The 14,566-nt window shown below is 33.8% G+C and overlaps 1 protein-coding gene across 1 annotated transcript in view; it reads left to right on the forward strand.

Moving 5' to 3' along the window:
- The window catches only part of SNX2 (sorting nexin 2), a 57,343-nt gene that overhangs the window by 25,729 nt on the left and 17,048 nt on the right, over positions 1-14,566 (forward strand). The window contains exons 3-7 of the mRNA XM_077911417.1: positions 2,248-2,411; positions 3,952-4,018; positions 4,260-4,303; positions 5,656-5,797; positions 10,787-10,865. Coding sequence (XP_077767543.1) covers positions 2,248-2,411; positions 3,952-4,018; positions 4,260-4,303; positions 5,656-5,797; positions 10,787-10,865 — 496 coding nt within the window. The remainder of the gene's footprint in view (positions 1-2,247; positions 2,412-3,951; positions 4,019-4,259; positions 4,304-5,655; positions 5,798-10,786; positions 10,866-14,566) is intronic.

Consider the following 14,566-nt stretch of genomic DNA (forward strand, 5'->3'; position numbering starts at 1 on the left):
GGAAATTGTCTTGGACATTTGAATCTTATTTCTGCAGGGTCCTTAGCTTATTTCACTTAAATATTTCAGCAAATAATACAAATTGTAAGTTTCAAAAAAAAAAAAACCAAATTGTGAGTTTCATGAATATTCCTTTGTTTAAAAAATTCTCTAGCATCTACAGTATGAGTGAAATATTTCTTCCCTGGCATTGACATAATTGATTTATACTTGTCCGTATATTATTTCTTCCCAGGAAAAGTTCATCTTTGTACTTAAAACGTCTGAGGCATCTCCTGGACCTTTAGGTCTGGTTTAAATTAAGACTTGTGAATTTGTAGTATTAGCTAAAAGTCATGAGAAGACTTTAAGGCAGACTGTATATTAGTATGCTAAATCTAAATCTCTACCCATTTATTTTCATTTTCCTCCTTCAGATTAGCCACTTAGTTCATATTTAGCTTTTCTTATATAGAGGTTTCATATTATTTATGAAACAACTTGTCTTTGCAAAGAACACAAAATCTGCTATTATTGAGTACATTGTGATAGAAAACCTAAAGTTACCATATCTGTCCTGATAGATCAATAAAGTTAATATGCCTTTAGCCTTTTGTCTCTCTGGTTGTGTTGCCAATAGCAGTACCTCTTCTCAAGAATTTTAGATTTTATTTGCTGCTTGTTGTTTTGCCTGTTTGTAGATAATCTCACACTTTCTAGCTTTGATTCACTGCTTTCTTATTTTCTTATGTTGTTCATTGGTTTCATTTCTTTAAAAAACAAATAAATACTAGCAGTCTTAATAGCCAGAAAGCTTTTAATTTTTTATATTGAGGTCATTTGTTGTCTCTCTATTTTACATCTGTCGTCTATTTTCCTTCTCTGGTTACCACAGTTGGAAAAATTTCTGGTTTAATATAAAAATGTAAAGAGTTATGTCAAGTAAGGATCTCATTGATATGAGAAAACCAGTAAGAATAGACTGATGAAATGTTAACCTGTTTACCCTGTTTACATTTAAATGTAAATGTTAACATTATTTACCTTATTTCAGGTAAATATGTTGTTACTGCTATACTTTTTGAGGTATTAAAATGGATCACTGACTGCCATTACTACCTTCCCAAACCTCTGGGAATCTAAGAATCTCAGGTTAGAAACCACTGGTCTGATTCTGTTTCCCTTATAGCCCTGCCTTTCTTTTACTGTTAACAGTTCTATAATCCTACAGAACCGTGGTTTTCATTATGGCCATTGACTGTAATTTTCATTTTTCTGATTTTGCTTTTTGTTTGTTCTATTGTTTTGTTTTCCTAGAATTCTTCCTCCATTTTTTCTCTACCCATCCATATCCTCTCAAATCAATTTCATAAAGTATTGCAGATATCCCCAGCCTAAAGTACTGTCTCCCATCTCAAATGGTAGTTTGTTTTGTAGTTCATATAGCAGTTAAATGTCTTATAACATTCTTTTTATTGTTCTCTTGGCTATTATTTGTCTTTTATTATTATTTAACATTCCACATCCTTGTGTCTTGTTTTCCCAATTAGATTATAAACTCCCTGAGGGCAGGTATGATATTTTACATTTCTTTGTGTTTCTCCATTGCATTTAGCACAATGTTAAATAGCTTGTAGACAATCAGTTTATTGATTTGATCTGGTTTTAAATATGTTTAATTTTAGATTTTTCAAGTGGATGAGCATTTTAAATTAAAACCTAAACAGCTGTTTGCTTCGCGTCATGTTTATGTATTCAACTAATACTCAGTAATCTTTAGCAGTTAATTGCTTTAGATTACTAACTTTGTGGATTTTGCATAACAGATTTTTAATCCCAACTGGGATAGTTCTGGGCAGCCTGTTGTCATAAAATTTGTTTGTATGTATAAAATAATCATAATGTTAGCCTGAATAAAAGATATTGAAAGGTAAGTTACCCCAAGCATAAGATCTATTACAAACCCAGCACAAATGAATGTGGAATTATCCACATCATTGATTTTCTACTAGCTTTATCCCTACCACTAGTATAGATAATTAAGCTGACTTACTGTAATTCTTCCTAAAATCAACAAGCTGTTGATTTTAAAGTATTGATAAACAACTAAGGAAGGATTCATTAAACTATAACAACGATTTTTAAGTAACATTATTTTGATTTTTTGGTGGGTATTATAAAAGTATTTTTTATAATTCATTAACTGCTATAGAGGCTATTGAAGTTTGTTATCAGTATCCTTAACTAACTTGTTTAATCTGTATCTAGAAGCCACAGAAGAAGTTTCTCTGGATAGTCCAGAAAGGGAACCTATCCTGTCTTCAGAACCTTCTCCTGCAGTCACACCTGTGACCCCTACTACACTCATTGCTCCCAGAATTGAATCAAAGAGTATGTCTGCTCCTGTGATCTTCGATAGATCCAGGGAGGAGGTATGGGAAAATGTTTGTACCCTTAAGTTAATATGTAAATAGTAAGCTTTTTGTTCCCCCACAGAATCACTCTCCTGTTAGTCATCTCTAATCAAAGCCTTTGGATACTTTGAGGGAAAGGTATTGGACTAAAGAAGTCAGCTGATTTGGCTTCTAATTTTATCTTTATCACATTTTAACCCAGTGACGTGGGCATGTTACTTTCCTTTTAAGTCAAAGATTTTATCATTTATGATCTCATGATGTTTATTTATGACTCTCAGCATTTCTGTGTTAGTGAGAAAAATGTATGAAAGTTCTTTGAAAACTTTAATTAAGTGATATTTTGAGTAATTTTATTTGATGAATCATGCAGTAAATATTAGTGGTTATGTTGGCAGGGTACAGGATGGGTTGTAAATGGAGAGGAAGCACGAGAGGGCCTTCCTGTGAATAATGATTGTGTTTGTGAAAGTTACTGAGCTGTATACTTAGGATTTACTTAGTTTATGTTATAGTTCAAATAAGGTTTAGTTTCTTAAAAATCTGTACAAGAGGGCAGCTTTGGAGAAAAAAAGATTATGGTTAGAAAAACTTTTAGATAATCTTGAGCTATTAATATTACTCTAAAATAGTTTACAGATTTAACAATTTCTGTGTTCTTTTCTTGAGAGTAACAGGACTTTCTTGCAGAGCTGCTCCTAGGATTGCTTATTTATAAAGGCATTAAAAAGTGCTTCTCTGCAGTCTTACAAGCTAATCATTTTTCCTACTTAGTGTGCTTTATAGTGCTCTCATGGGTTTCAAGAAGAGCATGTGTTTCCTAGCTTATCAGAGAAATCATGATATTCTCAGTATGGTTATTTTTACAGATATGGAGGATTCTATTGGCAAAAGTAATGGCTACCTCCTGTTGAAAAGAGTAGAGATACAACTTTGAAAAGTGCTCATATTAAAAAATAATTAAGGTATCAGTATTTAATTATCTGAATCTGAAGACTCAGTTTAGAGAACAACAATTCCACAGTATTCCTACAGAAAACCAAATCTGAGGAGTTGTGAGAACACAAGATTTTCTGTAACTTCTCCAAATGATCCTTTTCCTGGTGTGTGTGTGTGTGTGTGTGTGTGTGTGTGTGTGTTTAAATATTGTCAAGGAGGGCAGCCCAGGTGACTCAGCGGTTTAGCGCCGCCTTTGGCCCAGGGCGTAATCCTGGAGACCTGGGATCGAGTCCCACGTCAGGCTCCCTGCATGGGACTCTGTGTCTTTCCCTCTTCCTGTGTCTCTGCCTCTCTCTCTCTCTTTCTCTCTCTCTCTCTCTCTCTCTTTCTCTCTTTCTCTCTTTCTCTCTCTCTCTCTCTCTGTCTCTCATGAATAAATACATAACATAAATAAATAAAGTCAAGGAAATATGACAGCTTTTATTTTTCAGAAACCATGCTGAGTGGCTTTTTAAGTTATTATGACAACTCTAATAAAAGATGGTAAAAATTGAAGTTATTAGTGTTATAACAGTGATGTAATTTGGAGTCTTAAGATGAAAAGAATTGTCTTTTCTAGATTGAAGAAGAAGCAAATGGAGATGTTTTTGATATAGAAATTGGTGTATCAGATCCAGAGAAAGTTGGTGAGTCAGTATTTACAATATTTTAAATTTGCTTCTTTGTGATAAGTACCTTGGTTATTAATATGCTGTTTTTCTTTATTAAGTGCAGTGTTGAATGTTAAAATGGTACCTTTATTTTTAAGATATGTACACATTATGAATTGTTCATCACGATCAAGTTGGTCAGCATATTACTTCACAGCTACCTTTTGTGTGTGTGGCTAAGCTTAATTTTAATAGTACTGTTTGACTTTTCTTATAGGTGATGGCATGAATGCTTACATGGCATATAGAGTAACAACAAAGGTGAGCCTTTGCTCCTTTAAAAACATAGTGAGCCCTCACCATGTGTAGTATGAGTTTATAACCGCAAATAAAGTATAAGGATTTCCTGTCTTTACAAAGGTTACTATTCATTGAAGATTTCAAATAAGCAGTTACATTGAGTTAAGAGCATTTTCTAAATGTAATGTTCTCCAAAGTATAAGTAAAATATTCTGTGAAAGTATGCAGGAAGGGACTTAATATAGACAAAGGTAGGAGAAAGTGACGGGGGGTTGGAGACACAGAGAAAGGAGAAGATTGCTCGTTCCAAGCAAAGGGGTTTGCTTTTTTAATGGCCAGGAGTCAAGAAAGCATTGTGCTTTCCAGGATCTGCAGAAAGTGGTGCCTACTTAAAATTGTTTGGCGGTAGCCTCCCTATGTTATGAACAGCCACATTAAAGAATTTGGGCTTTATCCTGAGTATAATGGTATAATGGAGAGCATTTGAAGAGATCAAGCAAGAGTATAACACAATTAGATTTTTGTTTTAGAAAGATCTGACTACTAAGTTGGGAGTGCAAAGTAGAGGTCAGGATTTCCAGTTAATTCCATCAGAATTCCTAAAGGGTTGTAGGCCTTAGATCTTAAAGTGGGAGAGGATCTGTAGCAATCCTGTCTGCGAGAAATAATATTTTTTACTCAGGAATTGATTCTGAAGCCAAAATAATGGCTTCTTGAATTGTGTAGGAGGTAGAATCAGTAGAGCTTGAATGTAAGGAGTGAAGGAGAGATGCCTAAGTTACTGACTAGAGTATTTCCACGGTTATCAGAGTGAGCTCGGAGAAAAAGCAACACAGTTTGGATTGGCATGAGATTTGTTATTTCATTGAACATATTTTTATTAAACACTTAACATGGGGTCCAGCTCTGTTCCAAGCAAGAAGGTTTATTAGGAAACAATACAGACAAATGCCCTTCCCACATGGAGATTATGTTTCAGCAAGAGATTGGGTGAATTTGAGGTGGCAGCAAGATTTAAGTAGAAGTATCCCTTGGGCATTTTGATATATTAGACTGAAGCTCAGAGGACATCTGGGCCAGAGGTAAAGATTTAAGAGTCATTAACATAAATGCAATTAGAGTTGATGAGACGCGTCAAGGAAACGTTTTGTCCTTTTAAGTTTCTATAAAAACAAAACAAAAATGTGTAATGTAGATTTTTTTTTATCAGAAATGTGTCTACCACATTAGTTAGCTCCTGTGCGTTCTTTTGCAAAATAAACCAATGTGTATATGTGTGTATATATGTGTATATGTTCATGGTAATATGTGATACTAACTTCTGAAAGATTGCTTAGTATTCAGAATTTGAAATGCCTCTTCTTTACTTGTAGACTTCTCTTTCCATGTTCAGTAAGAGTGAATTTTCAGTGAAAAGAAGATTCAGTGACTTTCTTGGTTTGCATAGCAAGTTAGCAAGCAAGTATTTACATGTTGGTTATATTGTGCCACCAGCTCCAGAAAAGAGTATAGTAGGTAAGTATGAATAATTTTTTTAAAAACTTGTTCCTGTTTCTAGCTCAGTTTTAACTATACAGATTAGGATACCATGATCATTATCATGATAACTCATAATGTCTAGCAATACTGAATTTAATAAATATTCCCTTTATGATAATCACCCATCAACTAAGGAATGTATAAGCTAATAGTTTTATTTTCTAACATCTTAGAACTTTGATTTATATAGGATCAATTTAAGATTTGATTTATATAATATAATGTTAAATACTGGATCAGGATTTGCCAAGTTGAGAGCAGTTGAAAGGGTCATGTTACTGAGAAACACTCAAAAGATATTTTACGTTAGTAGCATACTAACATGTTTCTAAGGGATGGAGGTATTTGGCTTTCAGCTATTCATTGTCCCAAAAAAGATTCCATCCAGTCTAGATTTTATAAGACCTATCATGTTAATATATTTCATACCTAAATTTAATGTTTAAAAACATTTCTGCCTATGAGATGCCTGAGCATGCAACTCTCAATCTCGGGGTTGTAAATTGGAGCCCCACATTGGATGTAGAGCTTGATTGCTTAAAAATAAAATCTCTAAAATAAAAATTCTACCTGTACAAGTACTAAAGTTAAGAATATGCAGAAGGGAGCATCTGGTTGGCTCAATTGATAGAGCATGTGACTCTTGATCTCAGGATCATGAATTCAAGCCCCACACTGTGTGTAGAGCTTACTTTAGAAAGGGATGAGGGAAGTGCCTGGGTGGTTCATTTGGTTAGGGATCTAACTCGATTTCAACTCAGATCATGATCTCACGATCATGAGATAGAGCCTGTAGTCAGGCTCCCTGCTCAGCGTGATGTCTGCATGAGATTCTCTCTCCCCCTCTCCTGTCCCACCTCCAGCTTGTGCATGTGTATAGGCTCTCTCTCCCTAAAATAAAGAAAATAAATCTTTTAAAATGTTTAAAGAGTACACAAAAAATTACAAAAGAGGGTAACTTTCATTGTCCCATTAAAAGACATCTGTCCTCTCTTAAATTTTTCTAGTTTTTTTCCCCATTTGTTATTTACCATAATTTATTTTTCTTTATATGTAAGATTATTCAGAAAATATAAAAATGAATTCTGCTACTCTTTAAATTTTTTCTTTTTTTTTTTTAATTTTTTCTTTTACTGTTTTTAGACATTTTTTTGAAAAGCACCTAATAGTATCTTTAATAATTTTGAAACCTGATATATTTAAATGCATTTGTTATATACTCTGTTTTTTTTTAATTATAAAAATTTTTTTTGGGGTGCCTGGCTGCTTTAGTTGGTGACTTGTGATTTGATCTTGGGGTTGTGAGCTCAAGCCCCACACTGAGCATAGAGTTTCCTTAAAAAAAAAAAAATTAATGAAATTAAATGTAAAAAAAAACTTTAAAAAATTGAAATGCCAATAAACTCAGTATTTGTAAGACAAAATGTTTAGTGATAATGGTGGCTTCCTTTTTGTTTTTGTTTTTATAGTTTTCCAAATCCCTAACTTCTAGCTTAGTACAAAATAGCGATGTTCTCATGTGTGTTTCTGCATCCTGTCTCTTGTGATATAACATACCACATAACCTTTGTTAAACTCCACTGAGCTCTCATGAAAGAGTAAGAGTAAAAAAGACAGTAGTTTAATATTATTCTGAAAGTAGCCTTTGGTGCACACTTCCCCACACTTGTACAAAAAGGGTATCGGAAATCTTTCTGGTATTCTGACCATACTTTGAAAACTGCTAACCTAGTTAATAATCTTATTTCTCTTACCTCAAGACGTTTGCTTTTGGCATCATACTATCTGTGTAGGGAACTCACGCATCACAAATTATTACTATCTTTTTCTTCTTTTTTGTGCAGCTCTTTTTATGTATCAGAGGAAAAAAACTATTTTTCTCATTTTGGTGACTAACATGCTAATCTAGTTCTTAAATAGTGAGTGTCCCCCCTCAAAATTGAAAAAAGTAAATTTTAATGCCCAAGTTTATTATATTTCAGGCTAATATTTTGCCTTAATTATCTGCAACCTTCCACAGATTATTACAGTATAATAAATAGCATGTGTAAATTTTTTTATTTTTATTTTTTTAGCATGTGTAAATTTAAAGTAGAAATGAGAAACTAAATCCCAAGAGCACCGTTTTCTGATACTGATCCTCACAGCCTTCAAAAAAAACCCTTCAAAAAAAAAAAAAAACCCTTCAAAGGGTTTTTAGGGGACAGTCACACGGTTTTGTTTGCATTATCTATATACATGACCAAGATAGATAGCCCTTTACATTGTAAGACTATCCATTAAATTATAGAGATAATTAACATTTATTTAGAGTGTACTGTACTAAATAATTTATGTGCATTCTCTCATTTAATCCTCACAGTAGCTTTATGACGTTAGCTTATTGTTTTCCTTATTTAATAGGTAAGGAAGCTAAGGTTCATCAAGGTTACAGAACGTAGCCCACGCCATACAGCTCGTAAGAGTCAGAGCTGGGCTTTGCAGGCCATCTTACTCTAGAGCTTACACTTTTAATCACTATTCTGGTCTGCTAATTTTGGTATGATTTTAAAAATATGGTTATGGTTTGTTTTTATTTTGTATTCAAAATAGAAAACTTTCCAATTTTAAAAATAATCTAATGCTACATTATTGTAGACTTATCTAATGTACATTTAAGGTGGATTGAGTTGTTTTAAGATTATTTATATACTACTTTATTCTAGAAAGGACTTGAGGCAACTACATGTAATGCAGGTTTTTTTAAAGATCAAAATAAAAAAATTATTGGGAAAAATAAACATAGTGAAATAGTAAGGTGAAACCAAGTGAAACAGTTTCTTCAGAATATATGCATAAAGTCTGAACAGTTACTAAGTGGGTAACAAATTGGTCTGTGAACCTCCTGAAAGCCAACCAAATAGAGAAGCTGTCATTTTTTCATACTGTCCATCAGTTTTTTTTGAAGAAAAATGAATAGGCTAAGAAATTGTTGAAATATGGGAGGCCTTATTAATTACATAGGCAGTAGTTTTCAAGTGATAAATGCTCAAGGTGGGGTAGCAGAAAAGGAATAGTAACTTGTCTTCTTTGCTGAAAAGTTGGAACTGCCCTGAAGGAAGAGAAGTCTTTTCATTAGTCCACAATTGTTACCCGTTTATAAGATTAGTTAACTTAAAAACAACATTTCAGGGCAGCCCTGGTGGCTCAGCGGTTTAGCGCCGCCTTCAGCCCAGGGCCTGATCCTGGAGACCCCAGATCGAGTCCCTGGCTCCCCACATGGAGCCTGCTTCTCCCTCTGCCTGTCTCTATCTCTCTCTCTCTCATTAATAAATAAAAAACTTTCACTAAGCTTTTAGGAAAGAGTAACAATAACAACTAAGTTGCGAAGTTTTAAGAGCTAAGGGATTAGAGTGTTTTTTATTTGCTGCTTGGGCCTGTATTGGTTAGCATGAGCAGAAGATCCTTAAAGAGAAAAATGCAAAGAACTGCGTAGTGGTAAGATATTTTCAGGGAAACAATATGTGAACTAATTAACATTCATTCCACTTCTAGTAGTCCATTCAGGGTAGATAATTTTAGGTGTTTGAGTTTTCTTTTTCAAATTTGTGTTTCAGAAATATTATGTTAAACAAAACATTCATAGGTGCAATGTTTATTTACCAGATGTACCAGCCTGAATAAGAATTACATGGTTTTACATAGTCCTGTTTCTAATGGCTTTGTCGAGATATAATCCACATGTCATGTAATTTATCCATTTAAAGTGAATATAATTCAGGACATCTGGTTGGCTCTGTTTTAGAGCATTAACTCTTAATCTCAGGATGGTGAATTCAAGCCCCATATTGAGTTTAGAGCTTATTTAAATATAAAGTGTATCAATTTCAATGTAATATTTAAGCCTTTTAGTATATTCAGAATTGTGTTCACACCACCACAATCACTTTTAGAATATTTTTTATTTATTACCCCTTAGCTATCATCCTCTAATTTCCCTTAACTCCCAGCCCTATGCAGTCACTAATTTACTTTCTTTATCTGTAGATGTGCCTATTCTGGACATTTTATATAAAGGGAATCAGATAATGAGTGGGCCTTTGTGACAAACTTCTTTCACTTAGCATACTTTTTTTTTTTTTTTAAGATCTTATTTGAGAGAAAAAGAGAACGAGCATGAGGGAGGGGCAGAAGGAGAGGGAGAAGCAAATTTCCTGTTGAGCAGGGAGTTGGATGCGGGGTTTGATCCCAGGACCCTGAGATCATGACCTGAGCCAAAGGCAGATGCTTAACCAACTGAGCCACCCAGACAGCCCTCACTTAGCATATTTTTAAGGTTCATCCCTGTCATAGGATATGTCAGTACTTCATTTCTACAGAATTGATGTTGAAGGAAAAAGAACAAGGAAAAAAAGACCACTCTGCAATCTGGTACATGAGTATTAAAATTGAAACTGCCATTACAGAGATGATTAATGATTTTTATTTTATAAATTATGAAAGCACTTGTTTCAACTATAACCAAACCAGCTATGATAAACAACATGTTCTTCGACTCTACATTGGGGGAGATATTTAGCAAATTCATGGCTTACACTTATTTTTCTAGTCCCCAAACTGAAGAACCTTAAGTATTGTTTATAAGAAATGAAAATACTGAGCTTAAATTTGCTAATGTGAATCTCTTTATGCATATTGAAATGCAAACTCATTTTAATTTACTAAGAGTATAGTGTATCACAGACAGATGAGAAACCCAAACAGAGGTGAGAAAACTGCAGACAGAGCTCAGCTTCTACTTTATCTGGTTGAAATGTTAGTATATCATGAGTTAATTCCTCAGATGTATGGTAACTGGTGATAATTTAGGAGCCTTTTTTTGGTCAAGTTCAACCTTTTGAAGTATGTTTTAAGTTATGCTGAAATGACTATAAAAGATATTCACAATAATATAAAATTATGAATCTCATTTAATTTTTTTCAAAGGCATGACCAAGGTCAAAGTGGGTAAAGAAGATTCATCATCCACTGAATTTGTAGAAAAACGGAGAGCAGCTCTTGAAAGGTAATTCTAAACAGCTATGCTTTATTATTCTCATGTTCTTACTTTAGTGATAGGAGTCTAATTCCATTATATGGCACACTGTATTTTAATGATTAATTTTTTCATTAGTACCATTTCATGACTCTTTGCTAGGAATGCATTAAACTTTAAGAAAATACTTTTTTTAACAATACAATACTGTGGTCTGCTTTTATTAATTCTCATAAGTGGATCAATATTTAGCATATAATGTGTCTAATGGGATAACACCTATTTTTGTATGCTATAAGACAACTATAAAGATATCAGTTAGCTGAAGATAGAATTAATGTATCATGGGGGTGCCTGCCTGGCTGGCTTGGTAACGTGTGTGACTCTTGATCTTGGGGTTGTGAGTTTGAGCCCGATTTGAGTATAGAGATTACTGAAAATAAAATCTTAAAAAAAATAATTTATGTATCATAGCTGTAATCTGCATGAGAAGTAAGGAACTGGCAAGCTTATAAAAAGATAACCATGAAACTTGTGAAAGGGAAGAAAGGATTGATAAAATTATTTGGATTTTTAATATTTAGTATTGTTTAGGTTCTTAGGAAATTCTACCCATATTCAAGTTCTTTGTTGGATAATTTGGCTATAGTTCACTGAAGGTAATTTTTCCTTTGAATTATTACTTGGTTAGAAACATTATTAAATACAATGAGAAATTAGGTTTGCGTGCCGTCCTTTATTTTTGTATAATTGATTTTGACATGAGTGCAGAGTAGTATTAGTCATTTATTGAGTTAACTGTATACTTAAAGTCTGATGTATTTGCTCTGCTTTCCTTTAGAATACTTGACACATTTCCTATAGTTTTGAAGACTTGTCTTCAATGTAGCAGACCAAAAAGAGGAATGGATAGGAGGAACCCAAGCCCAGAATCTCAACATTTATTCCTTACTTGTTATGCTGAAAATTGAGAAAATAAATTTGAAACTATCTTAAAACCCAAGTTTTAGAACATAAGTTGGTAATCGCTTAGGCATATAAATGTTCTAATTGCTTAGGATTTTTTTTTTTTAATTGAATTTTGTTTGTTATCTTAATTGAATTTGCTTATTCTTTATTTTCTCTTTTGACATAAGACCAGTGGTTGTGGTAGGTTGGACAGATTTTAAGTAATAGTATATTTATTTTCAGGTACACATTTTTTTAAAGACTATTTTTAAAGCACCTTATTTCTGGGTTTTAGTTATAAATTGTTTACATTTTAAGAAAATGCCACAGAAAAAAGTCAGATTTGAACAATTTACAGCAAGGAAGCTAAAAAATATGCAACTTGATATTAGGGAGGACTTAAAGGATGAGATTATGTCTGTGAGAAATGCAATTACTCAGGAAAAGGATTTAAATTGCATCAAGAGAAGTTTAGGTTAGGCATTAGAATTGTTTGTGTTGTGAAAGAGGTCATAGACAATGTTTTTAAGAGTAAAGGTAGATAATGTTCTGTTTTGATTCTGCTTAGTTCTTCCTGAAAGTGTAACCATGACCCTTTGAGAAACCTTTCAAGTCCTATTTTTCTATGAGTAAATTTGAAATATTTCAGATGGCATGCTTGATAAGGAACTTAATGAAGATTTATTGTACCAAGGACATATAATTTGATTCTACATTCACCTTTCTTGCAACTTGAATGCATTGCATAGTACTTACTATAACATCATGCAGTATGAAACATTGAGGAGAGCTGTAAGGAAATACTGAGACTTGACCTACTGGGTATTTAAAAACGGGTTTTTTAGTGATAAATGTTACTTGTTACATGCTACCTTAGTGGACTTTGCAGATTAAAAAAAGAAGAAGAAACAGTGTAATAATATGAGGGAGAAATTCATTTTGCATTAAAAATTATGACTAAAGAAAATATAGGTATAAAGGTCTAGAAGCAGAGGAATTGGAATGCTTTTTATAAAGGGAGTTTTTTTCTGTGGCATTGCTTAAAAATTAGGGCAGGCTTATCTGTGAGATACCCAGCCTCGTTGAATCTGGTGGGTCAGGAAGTATTTCTCTTTGTATATACTATGATAACAATTTATTTATTTGTTTGCTCCACTCAGAAAATCTAGGTGACTGTCTTGAATGAAAGGGTGAACATCTGGTGTTAAAAGACAGGAAGAGAAAGAGAGTGGTTAAGAAAGATACTCTCCTGAGCACTCTCACTAAAGTAAGCTGAAACTACTTTTGGGAGGAGTGTCCCTAAGATCCCTCTCTAGATTTTCTTGAGAGTGCTTCACATTTTACCTTAAGACCATGTTGAATTTGTTTCATAGGTAAGAATACAGTTCTGCAAATATAGACAGAAGTATAGAGTGTCATGAAAAAGATTTAGAATCCACTACACAATATACACTCTGTGACTTTGGGCAAGTTATTTTACTTAAATACACTTTTCCTTATCTTAAAATATATCAGGATTATGCACTCCAAGTACCCAAAAACACGACTGACTTGGCCTAAACAACGTAGGTTAATTAGTCTACTCTCTCATATCAAGAAGTATTTAGGATTATCCATTTCATTCAGAAATCATGTTGCTTCTTTCCGATATCTGTAATACAACCATTTCTCACCACTACAATACTAGTCCAAATACTGGAATTAACTGCAGTAAGCTCCTAATTGACCTCTTTGTTTCCATCCTTGAGCCTCCAACTCTTTTAATATAGCAATCAGAGTCATCCCTTTACATCAGATCATGTCCCTTTCTCCCCATTTCACTCAGTAAAAGCCAGAGTCCTTATAATGGCCTACAGAACTTTACATGACATGCACTGCTCACTCTGTTACTCTTTGATCTTGTATGCTCCTTGATCACTTTGTTCCAGGCCACACTGATGTTTTGCTGCTCTTCAAAGATCCTTAGCATTTTTCCACCTTAAGATTTTTTCACTGGCCTCTCCCACTGCCTAGAAAGCTTTTATTCCCAGGTATCTGCATGGCTAATTCTCTCATCTCTTTCAAGTTTAGATGTTCAAGTATCTTTCCAATGAAGTCTATTCTGATGATTGGCTTCATTCTACCTATTATATTTGAATTGCCACCAACAATACCTTATGTACTTGATTGCATTTGCTCTACTGTTCTATCCTTTCTTTTTTCCACAACTTTTGCCGGCTTCTCCCATAGTATATAATTTATGTGTTTATTATATTTAGAGTTTATCATCAGCCTTCTCTTACTAAAATACAATTTCACATTAAGAAAATGACATGTAGTAAATACTTACTAAATATTTGCTGGATGAACAAATGAATGTCATCGAAGATTCAGGCTTTCTGCCTTTCTACTCCCTCATTGTTAGCACATGTTTGAGTTTCAAGCAAGAGAAATCCTAACTTTGTTCCTCTGAATTTTGGATAACCTGCTTTACTTTATCTTAAATGAATAAACAGGAGCTTAAAACCTTCAGTGTTTTTTCTTTTTTCTTTTTTAAGATTTTATTTATTTATTCATAAGAGAGAGAGAGTAAGAGAGAGGCAGAGACACATGCAGAGGGAGAAGCAGGCTGCATGCAGGGAGCCTGATGAGGGACTTGATCCTGGGACTCCAGGATCATGCCCTGGGCGGAAGGCAGGCGCTAAACCGCTGAGCCACCCAGGGATCCTCTGGTTTTTCTAACTTTATCAGCAGCCTTTCCTTAGAGCAAATGTGCAGAAAAACTACAACTACCTCTCATTGAG

The sequence above is a fragment of the Canis aureus genome, chromosome 10 (genome assembly GCF_053574225.1).
Source record: "Canis aureus isolate CA01 chromosome 10, VMU_Caureus_v.1.0, whole genome shotgun sequence".
NCBI classification, from domain to species: Eukaryota; Metazoa; Chordata; class Mammalia; order Carnivora; family Canidae; genus Canis; species Canis aureus.